The following is a 12,275-nucleotide window of genomic DNA, read 5'->3' as shown; positions in this document are numbered from 1 at the left end:
GAGGGAGAGGGAGAGGGAGAGGGAGAGGGAGAGAGAGGAGGAGGAGGAGGAAGAGGAGGAGGAAGAGGAGAAATTAGCTGCTCTACTTTTTTATTGCTTTCAGCTTCTTATAGCTTTTTGACAAAAAGTTCTCTATGTAAGAAAGAACTACCTCATAGGTCAAGTGTTATAAAAATGAGGGTGTTACAGAAAGGAATCAGTAACAAGTCCAAAACCGAGTTGCATACTGTAAGCTCGTTATAAGTTCAAAGCAACAGTTTTTACATAGCCTTGCCTTACCATAGTACACACCTGTGGCTTCAGCCTTGGACCTGAATTTTTTCCTTGAACACAAATTTGTCCCAAGCCTATTTCTCTTTTTACTATAATTATGAAAGCTCATTGTATTTTTGTAAAAGATTTATTTATTTTACTTATATGAGTACACTGTAGCAGTCTCCTGACACACCAGAAGAGGACATCAGATCCCATTACAGATGGTTGTGAAGCACCATGTGGTTGCTGGGAATTGAACTCAGGACCTCTGGAAGAGCAGTCAGTGCTCTTAGCCGCTGAGCCATCTTATTACGCAACATTTGCTTACTCTTTTTAGGAGTATGCTCATTCTATTCTTGACTCTAGCCTTATTACATCTTTCTAGCAAAACAACTTTTAAAACATTCTTCTTCAAACTATTTGAATTAAATCAGGAATTCTGTAAAAATCATCAGTTTATCTAGGCAATATTAATTCATAAAAGTTCATCTTTGTATTGTTCTGCACAAAATTTACCAAATAGGAAGGGTTGATGCCCAGGAATTGTTAGACAATGTAATAGTGATAGGACAGACATATCAAAAGCAAGAAGCAATACAGGGATGAAGTCTTTCAGGGCCTTGCCTCTCAGAGCTTACCCATCATAAAGCATGGAAAAAAACCAGTGGGCCATCTCCAGGAAAGTCACCCACTTATCCTTCAAAAATCCTGATAGAGTCTGATCCCAGGATGGTGCTTCTTCTGGAACTCTATGTGACTTATTCAGTAGCTATCAAATTTAATAGCACTCTGCTATACAGAGAATCTCATCCTCAGCCCTCCATCTTGTTCCAATCTCCACGAGAGTGCAGTTACAAGCATGGCTTCAGAACTCAGCCTGGAAGTCACTTCCCCTTGGTTTAAGCTTCATAAATAATACAGAACTACTGCTTTTAGCTGTAGAGTTCATGTGAAGGACTTGTGTTTTCAATTGAACACACATTTAGTTCCCAACAGTACATGAGAATAGAATAATAGTTACCCAAGTGAGGGAGGTAAGAGGCTTGTAAGTCTGGGGATGAGTTAATCAAAAGAGACCAAGTCACAATTTGACAGAAGAAAGATATTGTGCCTTCTTTCTTCACACTGTTCTGGGTGCATATGCAGAAGATAACTGTGTACTGGGAAAATGTAAAGATTTTACCATCAATGAATGAGAAGTTTGAGATGTGTACATCTACTCATGTATACACTAAGCATTAACACATTCATCCCCAATACTTTTCTCATCCCCAATACTTTTCACCCTGGCCTTGTATCTAATTTTTATACTGCAAAGTATTAGTATAAAACATTGATAATATTGAAAAGATGTAATGAATGAAAAAGTCAAAGCAGATTTGTTTAGGAATAATTTATAGAACATAGAAAACTCACTGGGTATATATGTGTTTGTTACACTGAAGAAAATATGAATATGCATCAAATTAAAATAGAAAATAAGTTATATTAAATATATAAATAAATAAATCTGAATGGAGGGAGAACAAATGCCTTTACAGATTTACAGAGCATTGCTAATTACTGCAGAAGCATCTAGGCAACTTGCTTCAATTAATGCGAAAATGTATGATATTTTTGAGATGGTAGATTCTGGGCAGAGAGGTGCAGTGTCCTAATCCTGGAGATCCTCTCTACTTTGTCTACTTTGTCACTCCTTCTCCTCATCCAATCTTCCCAGCAACTTGGCTGAGGAAGACAGGGCTCTCCAGACTTCTGCTCTGACCACCTCCCAGGCACAGGGGCTGTGTTTCTTTTCTCTCAGGTACACAGTGATCCTGTGGAAGTATTTCCTCACAGCCAGCAGGGAGTCTTCCTGGGTCAGGGGAAGTTCCTACACCCCCACCTCCTGTATCAGACAGCCTTGCAGCTCATTGAGCTGCTGGTGGAGGTCATTGCATAATGAGTCTAGGAGGGATCCATCCCAAACAGCAGATGAGTCCTTTGATGTTTTGGACCTGCTGGGTCAGCTCATGCAGAACACAGAGGGCTTGAGCCTTCTGGATCTGTTGGGCATCCACCTTCTCCTGGGGGAATCCAAAGTCCTTTCTGTCCTTCAGGCAGGAGAGAGGGGAGAGTCTCCTCATTTTTACAGGAGTGTCAAGGTTCTCTTGTTCCTGAGGTTATGAGTCTGAGGAAGGTCACATCCTAGACAACAGGTTGGCCAGTAGCTCATCACCACCAGGACCATTAGGAAATCACAGAGCCTAGCCATGGTGAATGTTGCCAATGCTGCTGGTCTTCTGGGCTGTTTGGTCCTGATCCTTCTCCTCTAGCTTCTCTGAAGACCATCCTGGGTGAATGTTTCTTAAATAGGAGAAAAACACTAGTTTCTATTTTTTGAATGTCTTCCCCTCTCATTACAATTCTTTTTATGCTTTCTTTAACTCATTTTCGTTTTGTGTCTGGGCATTTTTTTATCAATCATTTTCGTTTTCATTATTGTGTCAACTTTCTCTGCTCTTCTCAACAAAGCCACTGAAAAGTTCTCCACGGACTGAATTTTCATTAAATTTCACTGTGTGTGTGTGTGTGTGTGCGTGTGTGCGTGCGCGTGTGCGTGTGTATCATGTATGTAACATCTAATCTAATATAAAGAATGAAAAGAATTTCACCCAAAATATGTTCTTAATGGCTGTTGAATGACTCAGTCATCAGTATTCTTACAGCACACACATGAGTACCTGATTGGTTTCCCAGCACTCATGTGAATTCCGGTAGAGAATTACATATAACTAATCCTGAAGCTTGGGAAGGGAAACAGACGGAACCCTAGAAATCAATGCCATCCCATCTAAGTAGGAGTTGGAGTTTCTTCCATGTGACCAAAGACAGTTGGAAGCCTTTGAAATCAGAGAGCAGGCAGAAGAAATATTTCAAAACTTTTCTCCATCATTTTTCTTCCTTTTTATAGGGAAAGTTTCATCTGTGTGTTTTCTCTGTGGCTTCAAAGAACAAGGTTCAAATACTGAATTTGAAATCAGATTTTACTTTTTCCAATAAACCTCAGCTATACTGAATATAAAGAGAAAGTCTCATTTCCAGTGAAAATAATCAGTATGGTAGAAAGTCAAAGTGCATATGAAAATATACACCCAGTATCCAAATTGGCTTCATATCTAAGTATTACACTTTTGGGAACAACTATTTAACCTGTCCCCTCTGTCTTCCTTGCTTCTTTGAAATTGGAAATGATGCTCTCATGGTTCGATGAGTTTCCTTTACTGTGTAGACGCTGGGCAGAGCTGTCATGGCACAGAGACTCTTCAGAACACAGAAGTAGACTATGTTTTGTTGTTACTGCTATTCCCATTGGTGACTTGTTACAGTTGAAGGCGCTTTGCTGATCATTCTCTCTCTCAGGAACCAGGTCCTGCAAGCCATGAGGTTGTGCCTCACTGTTCCCTCAAAGTCAGGATGAAAACAGACATCTCCCTTTCTGTCCACCTTTTGTGCTCTGATGTCTATAGTGTTCTTCAGCCTATAATAATAGCCCCTACTCTAAACGCTAATTCATTCTCTTTCGTGTATTGCCCTTCCTACCTCCTTCCCCCCTGTCTATCTCTCTGTCTCTCCCTGTCTCTCTGTCTCTGTGTCTCTGTCTCTTTCTGTGTCTCTGTCTCTCTCTGTGTCTCTGTGTCTCTGTCTCTCTGTTTCTCTGTCTCTCTGTCTCTCTCTCTGTCTCTCTCTGTCTCTCTGTCTCTCTGTCTCTCTGTCTCTCTCTCTCTCAGTGTGTGTGTGTGTGTGTGTGTGTGTGTGTGTGTGTGTAGAGTCTGATACTAATATGTCATCATCCCAAGTACTATGCTACTTGGTTGGTAGGTTTTGAATCTGTTCACACTTTCTGCTTCAGAGTAGCATAATATCATTAGCCCTCCCTGTGGAAGGCCCCTGCCTGAGAGCGTGCTTATTACATCCTGATGATATCAGCACTCATTCTGGATATGGTATGTCCTTGGTTTTCAAAATTGTATGTTCTATAAGTCTACTGTTCTTATGTTTGCTGTGTTCATGTGGAGGGCTTTTTTATTTCAGTAGAGACCCACACACCCAGGAATTAGTTTCAAGAATACCCAGTCTATAACAACAAAACTGTTTTATCTATATTTTTTGACATTTTTTCAGGTTTTTTTACGTTTCATTCACAGCAATAAGTACTATTTGTTCTGCCAAATGCTCTTTTCATAAGCTACACGTAATCATCAAATACTTATTATGTTTGAAATATTTGTAAAGACATACACACCGATGGTTGAGCATTTGGTTGTTGTTCAAGTGGAAACAAAAACTAAAGTTGTTAATCCAGTTTGGTTGAAGTAAGGGAGGAAGGAGTCTTGCATCCCCATTTCATTCATCTTCAAACTGCGTAGTAGAGACATTCAGACAAATTTTCTAGAGAGGAAGAATTCTACATTCTTCAGTTTGGCCAGTTGGTTTTCAGTCTTGCTTTGGTCAAGTCTTTCCTTACTATGCTCCGTTTCCTACCTTTTGGAATGGTAATGTATGTGTGGTGCCATTGTATATTGGAAGTATATGATGTAATTTTTCCATTTTAATTTTATAGGAGATTACAGTTAAGAGATAGCCATGAGTCTCACAGGAGACTTTGAACTTTGGAGTTTTTTCTTTCTTTTTCTTTTTTTTTTTTAATTGGATATTTTCTTTATATTTCAAATGTTATCCTCTTTCTCGGTTTCCCTCCCTCCTGGAAACACCCTATCACATCCTCCCTCTCCCTTGCTTCTATGAGAGTGTTCCTCCACCCACCTACCCACTTCCACCTCCCCGCCCTCGATTCCCCTACACTGGGGCATCTATGGGGCCTTCATAGTACCAAGGGCCTCTCCTTCCATTAATGCATGACAAGGCCATCCTCTGCTACATATGCAGCTGGAACCATGTGTACTCTTTTGTTGACATAGTTCCTGGGAGTTCTGGGGGTCTTGTTGGTTGATATTGTTGTTCTTCCTATGGTGATGCAAACCCCTTCAACTCCTTCAGTCCCTTCTCTAACTCCTCTATTAGGGACTCCACGCTTATTCCAATGGTTAGCTGCTAACATCTGCTTCTCTATTTGTAAGGTTCTGGCAGGACCTCTCAGGAGACAGCCATATCAGGCTCCTTTCAGCATGTACTTCTTGGCATCCACAATAGTGTCTGGGTTTGGTACCTGTATATGGGATGAATCCCCAGGTGGGACAGTCTCTGGGTGGCCTTTCCTTCAGTCTCTGCTCTACACTTTATCTCCATATTTGCTCCTGTATTTTGTTATCCTTCTAAAAAGGACCGAAGCACCCCTTTGGCCTTCCTTCTTATTGAGCTTCCTGTGGTCTGTGAATTGTAAACTGGTTATTTGGAGCTTTTGGGATGGTATCCACTTATTAGTTGAGTGAATACTATGTGTTTTCTTTTGTGATTGGGTTACCTCACTCAGGATGATATTTTCTAGTTCTATCTATTTGCCTGAGAATTTCATGAATTCATCATTTATAATAGCTGAGTGTAAATGTAACACATTTTCTGTATCCATTAATTCCTCTGTTGAAGGACATCTGGGTTCTATAGGGCTGTATGAACATAGTGGAGCATGTGTCCTTATTACATGTTGGAACATCTTCTGGTATATGCCCAGGAGTGGTATAGCTGGGTCCTCAGGTAATACTATGTGAAATTTTCTGAGGAACAGCTAAACTGATTTCCAGAGAGGATGTATCAGCTTGCATTCCCACCAGCAATGGAGGAGTGTTCCTCTTTCTCCATGTCCTTGCCAGCATCTGCTGTCACCTGAGTTTTTGATTTTAGCCATTCTGACTGGTGTGAGGTGGAATCTCAGGGTTGTTTTGACAATAAGACAAAAAGGCAATCAACAGATTGGGAAAAGATCTTCACCAATCCTACATCGGATAAAGGGCTAATATCCAATATATACAAAGAACTCAAGAAGTTAGACTTCAGAGAACCAAATAACTCTATTTTAAAAATGGAGTACAGAGCTAAACAAAGAATTTTCAACTGAGGAATATCGAATGGCCAAGAAGCACCTAAAGAAATGTTCAATATCCTTAGTCATCAGGGAAATGCAAATCAAAATTTTGGACTTTTAAATAGGGCTAAAACTGGTAGACTATGGGTGTCAGGAAATCTTTGACATTAAACTGAATGCATTTCTGTTTTATGATATGGCTACAAGCCTATGGGGGCCAGGGAGTCGAACGTGGTGTTCTGAATAAGAATGCTCCCATAGATTCACAGATTTGAATGCTTGGTCACCAGGGAGTAGCACTCTTAGGAGGTGTGGCCTTGCTGGAGGAAGTGTGTCACTGGGGGCTGGGCCTTGAAGTTTCAGATGCTCAAGTCAGTTGCAGTATCTGTCCTTTCTTCCTGCTGCCAATCCAGATGTAGAACTCTCAGCTCCTTCTCCAGCACCATGTCTGCCTACGTGCCAACATGCTTCCCTCCATGATGATAATAGACTAAACTTCTCAACTACAAGCCAGGCCCAATTAAATGTTTTCCTTTCTAAGAGTTGTCATGATCATGGTATTTCTTCACAGCAATGGAAACTCTAAGACATTTCTAAGCCCCACTGCTACCTCTGGAGAGAAGCTAAACCCCTGGACCATAGTTGCATAAGCTCCCCTATACTGATCATATAAAATCACATTCCTAAGCAGCTGTATCTCAGTCTGATGAGGTCTTGGTTTAGATTCTACTTTAGAATGAATTTGGATTTTCACAAGATGGAAACTTTGTTAGCTGGAATCTTTGCTATGCAGACACCATGTCCTATGTCCCAGTTTGAAGTGCCTATCTTCTCTTTGCCTGTCTCACTGATCTTTGCTTTGCCACCTTCTTGTCTGAGACTTTAAACTTGCTCATATTTCTTTCCTTACTAAACCTCAGTTTCTCATGGTTCTGAGTCTCTTTTTGATCTTTCTCATTGTAAAGCTCAGTAGTAGCAGTGAGGAATAGTCATGTCAAAGCCTGAATGCTATCTATTCTTTGAAAATCCACCACTGTGGGGTTGATAGCTGGAATCTACTCTATCACAGTGCATGGTCGGGCCGCTTAAGGAGGCAGAAGGAGGGGAGTTTGACTGCGCTTGCCAGGGCAGGGCAGGAGTGAAACACCACTTAGGAGTTGGGAAAGCAGTCTTTGGTGTGGGAATCCTGGAGCTAGTTCAGGGGTCCCCAGGTCTAAGAGGCCCTGGGCTGTGGGGTTCTCTGGCTCTTGGACATCCAGGGGCCCTGGGAGTCACAGAAGAGCAGAAAATGGAATGGAGGGGCATGGCAAGGGCTGGAGACAGTGTCTAGCCCGGGGGCAGGGGGCAAGTGGAGCTCTGGTTTGTCCCATTGAGGTGATTGTCCTTATCTTGGTGGTGACAAGCTTGGTGGCGGTTGTGGCTGGGAGCCCAGAGAGGCCTTCTATGGGAAAATAGGCTGCTGCTCTGTAGGCAAACCTTCTCATGGCTCCCCACTGCAGATCTTGATGAAAAGAGATAGTCCATGGTTCTAAACAGGTTATTGTATAAAACCATACCCCACTTCTCAAACACTTTTTTGCAGGGAGGAATGTCTGGGAAGGGAAGAGTATTGGCTAAGCCCTCTGGGCCTCACGGTACCTCATTAGCATGGAGAACTCTGTTTTGGGTCTACATGGCCACAGGTCATGTCTGTTTTATGTGAGATGCATGGCACATGTACCAAGTCAGGAGCCTGGCAAGGAGCTGGGAGTCAACTAAGCCTCAAGTGTGTACCCACCTAGTCTTTGGGTCTCAACCTGCTCTACCTTACCAAACTTCCTGGCATGGTTTAATGCCCCCCACACCACCAATAAAATTAGTCCATAACCTTGAAATTCAGCCTTAGGTTCAGGACAGGAGCAGAGCACAACCTGATCCTACCAGGGTGTCACATGAATGGCCCTTAGACCAACTTGATCAAACATTTCTTCCCTCCGAAAGCTATGAGTCAGGCCTCAACTTTCTGTGTTCTTTTGGTATTCTTGTCTTCTGATCTCCCACCAGAATGTCCCAGTAAGTCCTTCTCACAGTATTCAGGGACTTGTCTATCCCAGATCTACAAACAGTCTGCCTACAAATCAGTGTCAATGGCCTCAGAACAAAACGGTCAGATTTATCACATCAACCAAAATAATCAGATTGACCACAACAATGGCCTTACTTCTTGATATCAGTTCCTTGTAGCAGTTTCCTATTGTCACCGTGAGACACAGTCTCTCTCTCTCTCTCTCTCTCTCTCTCTCTCTCTCTCACACACACACACACACACACACACACACACACACACACACACACACACACACACACACCTGTTAAAAGTAACTCAAAGAAGGAAGGACTTACAGACTAGTAGCACCGCCAATCATTTAGAGGAACTCATGGTGGCAGGAGCATAAGGTACCTGGTCACATTGTAACTTCAGAGATGAATGTTTTTCTCTCACTTTCTCCTTGTTATTCAGTCAAGCACTACAGCCTATGGGATTATCTATATTTAAGTTGTATCTTCTTATTTTAATTAACACAAGTAATTGTTCAGAGAGATGTTCAGAGGCCTGTCTTTGGCAACTTGAGTTGTCAATCAAAATCGACCTTATGTCACTCATATTAATGACTAATGGTCCTTGTTGTGTGGATCCTAATCCCCAGGAATGATTGCACGATTAAATATGCCTACTCAGAGCATAATGCACCAAGCAGGAGGAAAAGCGGGAGCTGATCTAGCAACTTGATTGAACTAGGTTAAAGCCATAAATTAAACTTCACAAAAGACTTTACTACCAAGAGAAGCTGTAATTTCTCAAGTTCACTATGTTTTTTGTTGCTGCTGCTGCTGCTGTTGCTGTTTTCTTCTTCTGAGCAGGCCTTGTACCACTTCTCACTAAATGTACTCAAAGTCTCTAACCCTCTGTACATGCATACACTAGGTGCAATACATTTGTATTTTAAAGAAACTGAATTATGGGTAGTATCTAAGAGTTTCCCTGGAATGTCTGGGTTCCATGAATAAGGATCTCTGCACTGTGATAATGTGCTGATTTTTAGGGAAAACACATATACACACAGGCACACCCATATGCCCACATGTTTGCAAAGAATGCTAAAATAACCTGCACAGCCCCTTTCTAATAGTCCTGGGGCCTCTGTGACCTTAGTCACCCATGCTGGGGACACTAGCTGTTGGTGCCTTCTCCCTGGAACAGCAGTGGGCTCTCAGAAGCTTCTTCAGTCATCTCCCTTTTCTAAATGAAAACTTTTAAATGGTTAAGTTCACATAGCCCAGTGCTTGCTCCATCCCTCAGAATGCTCTAGAAATGTTTCATACCACTCTGCTTCTCTTCTGTGTTCTCTCACAGGACACATTTGCATTCTGAGCAAATAGACTTCCTGTGCTTTGTCTTCTAGTGGAGCAAAGATGAAGAAATACCTGAACAAGGGAAAGATGGGCTCCTACGTCCTTAACCAGTTCACTGGGGGTTGACTTATGTGATTAAGGCTCTTTATTTAAACATGTTCTGTATATTATTGGACATTAGTGGGTCTTGACAACTGCAACTTGGGAAGCTTCAAATCATGGCCACAGTCATACTCTTGGTTCTGAGGCTCTAAATGGTAGTTAATTCTATCTGGCCCTGCACATTGATCTTTCCCCAAAAAGACTGTGTTCACTGAATCATTGCAGCCACAATCCTGTGTTCCTTGTCATGTGGATTAGACAATGCTCATCAGAGCTTTAGCAAAAGGATTAATGTCTGGCAGATCAATAATACTCTTCCAACTCATTCCATGGACATCCAGTCCATCTTCTCAGTTCTATAATTTTGAAAATACATAAAAAGTCAATGTTGCATTACGAAACAAAATATAGCTATAGATAAGTCCAGGGCAATGTGTTAGTATGGAGACAATAATAAACTTTCAGGTGTAATTATTTATATTGAAAAATGTTGATGATACAAGCAATGACAAAAATAGAAGTGGTCAAATGGGAATATTTTATGTAATCACATGGTCAGCCAAGCTTACACCACTACCAAGTCCTCCAAACTGGTTTCTAGGGGCTGAGATCCTCTCAGGAAGGAGGATCATGGGTGTTGCTGCATGTTGATTACAAAGAGACGTTCACGGTGCCATGGTCAATTTTAAAATTGTGAGAAAGGGTTTCCAGTGTTTTATCTACAAAAAGAAAATAGTGTTTGAGGAGATCCATGTTTAAAGTGTATAAAACTTGACAGCGTATGCACATGTATGAATTATCACTCAGTACTACATAAAGATGGACAATTTTCATAATTTAAGGCATCAACCAAGATGAAGTTCAATTTAAAACGCATCTATGTCACCCTGAGCCCTGACTAGACCATTTACAAGGGTAGAGAAGAGAGAAGTCTAAGGACAAAGTCCTTCCCTATGTAAACCCTAGTCCTGATCAAGTAACAGGGCTAGAACAAGTTGTTCTCTGACCACAGGCAGAGACCAGGCTGGTCCCAATTGAAGTGAAAACTCCAATTCTCTTTAGCAGTCACACTAACTCCTAAGTTCCAATGTACTGTAGAACTCCTTGGTGCTTGTGGGAGCTACATAGTCTCTAGGTGTCAGTGGGCTATCCGAATAATTTCTCATGATGTTTTACCTACGTCTGTGTTCTCTCTAAGGGCCCAGTGAGGTTGATATTGGTGCATGCTAATCCCTTCTCAAAAGGGGTACGATGCTCTGCTGATAATAGGTAAGTAAGAAGGGACTTCAAGAGAGAAGGAACTTGTAAAACAAATACTGTAGTTAGCAGCTTGTATGGAACCTCAGAAAAAAGGCTTCCAGGTTGATGGAACATGAGATGAGAAATACCTCTCTCCCGACCTGAGGCCTGTAGAGCCGGAGTGTTTAATATTTCAGGTCCTCCAATGCCCTCTGAAACAATTGGAATCAAAAGAGACTTTTGAGAATTTTGTGCACACAAAGCTGTCTCTAAGGAAACTATGGCTTTTTGAGTTACGGAGAAATTTTTCTTTTCAAGATTCAAAGACCAAGCAAAGAGGTTCATCGTCCTCTGGGATAACTTCCTTCAAGGGAAGATTTTCAAAAACCAAACAATCTAAAGGAAAACCTGAGACAAGGCAAAGTCTGAGAGTCAGGAGTTCCCAGCTTACAAGAAGCTACCCAGAATCCCGTGACAGGAGAGAGAATGGCTCGAACACCCAACAGCGCCAAAGAGCCTTGCTGCAACAAGGCACGTTTTCCAACCCCCGTGGCCCATGGACATCCCCCATCTGTGATCGAAACCTCCCAAGGAATCCCGAGATCATCAATTTATTCAGAAGCCACCTCAAATGCACGAGCACAGGTTTTCTTTCAAACGTCTTTCGCAGTGTATGATGTACAGTAGGATGCTGCGGGGCTTCAGGCAGGGAAGACATGAAGACCTCGATGTTCTTTGTGGATGCACACCCATTACGCCGGTTGGTGCTGAATGCGAATCCATGCGTCTGCTTTGAATGGAGAGAGGGGGCGTGGTGTCACGGGAGCAGAGAGATTCCTGCACGTGGCTTCTCCTCATCTTGGGCCTCTTCTCACAGACAGTGGGAACGCCGGAAGGTCCCCTTGCAATTGGACTCTGACGATCTCCCAGGAGCAAGGGCTGTGTGCCTTTGCCTTCAGATAGCGGAAGAAGCCTAGGAAGTAGGTGCGGATGGCCAGGGCAAAAGGCAGTGGACAGGCCTGGCCCTGCTCTCTTGGCCTCTTCAGCACTTGCAGCTCACGCCACAGGCTAGATAGTAGCTGGTCCAGCGCCCTCTTTGGCCAGGCAGCTCTGCTGGCCTNTGTGTCAAAGAGGTGGAGGACCTGCCTGAGGGTCTGGGAGTAGCAACTGGTGGTTTCTCCCAGAGTCATCTGTGTGATGTTAGTTCCTTTCTTCCAGGGACATGGGAAATCGGTCCTGTCCCGCAGGCACTGGTGACCCGGCA

At 42.5% G+C, this 12,275-nt stretch overlaps 1 protein-coding gene and 1 pseudogene across 1 annotated transcript; both read right to left on the bottom strand.

Annotated features, from left to right (window-relative positions):
• Positions 1–1,945: 1,945 nt before the first annotated feature.
• On the bottom strand, positions 1,946–2,509 carry LOC110292606 (annotated as a pseudogene).
• Positions 2,510–11,865: 9,356 nt separating this feature from the next.
• On the bottom strand, positions 11,866–12,267 carry LOC110293653 (interferon alpha-1-like; the record flags this gene model as incomplete). The annotated part of the gene is made up of 1 exon (XM_021161529.1): positions 11,866–12,267. A coding segment is annotated over one exon (402 nt), but the record flags the coding sequence as incomplete, so codon positions are not given.
• Positions 12,268–12,275: the final 8 nt, after the last annotated feature.

Source organism: Mus caroli, chromosome 4 (assembly GCF_900094665.2).
Source record: "Mus caroli chromosome 4, CAROLI_EIJ_v1.1, whole genome shotgun sequence".
NCBI lineage: Eukaryota > Metazoa > Chordata > Mammalia > Rodentia > Muridae > Mus > Mus caroli.
Note: the sequence above shows the minus strand (reverse complement) of the source record. Positions and strands in the feature narration are given on the sequence as shown.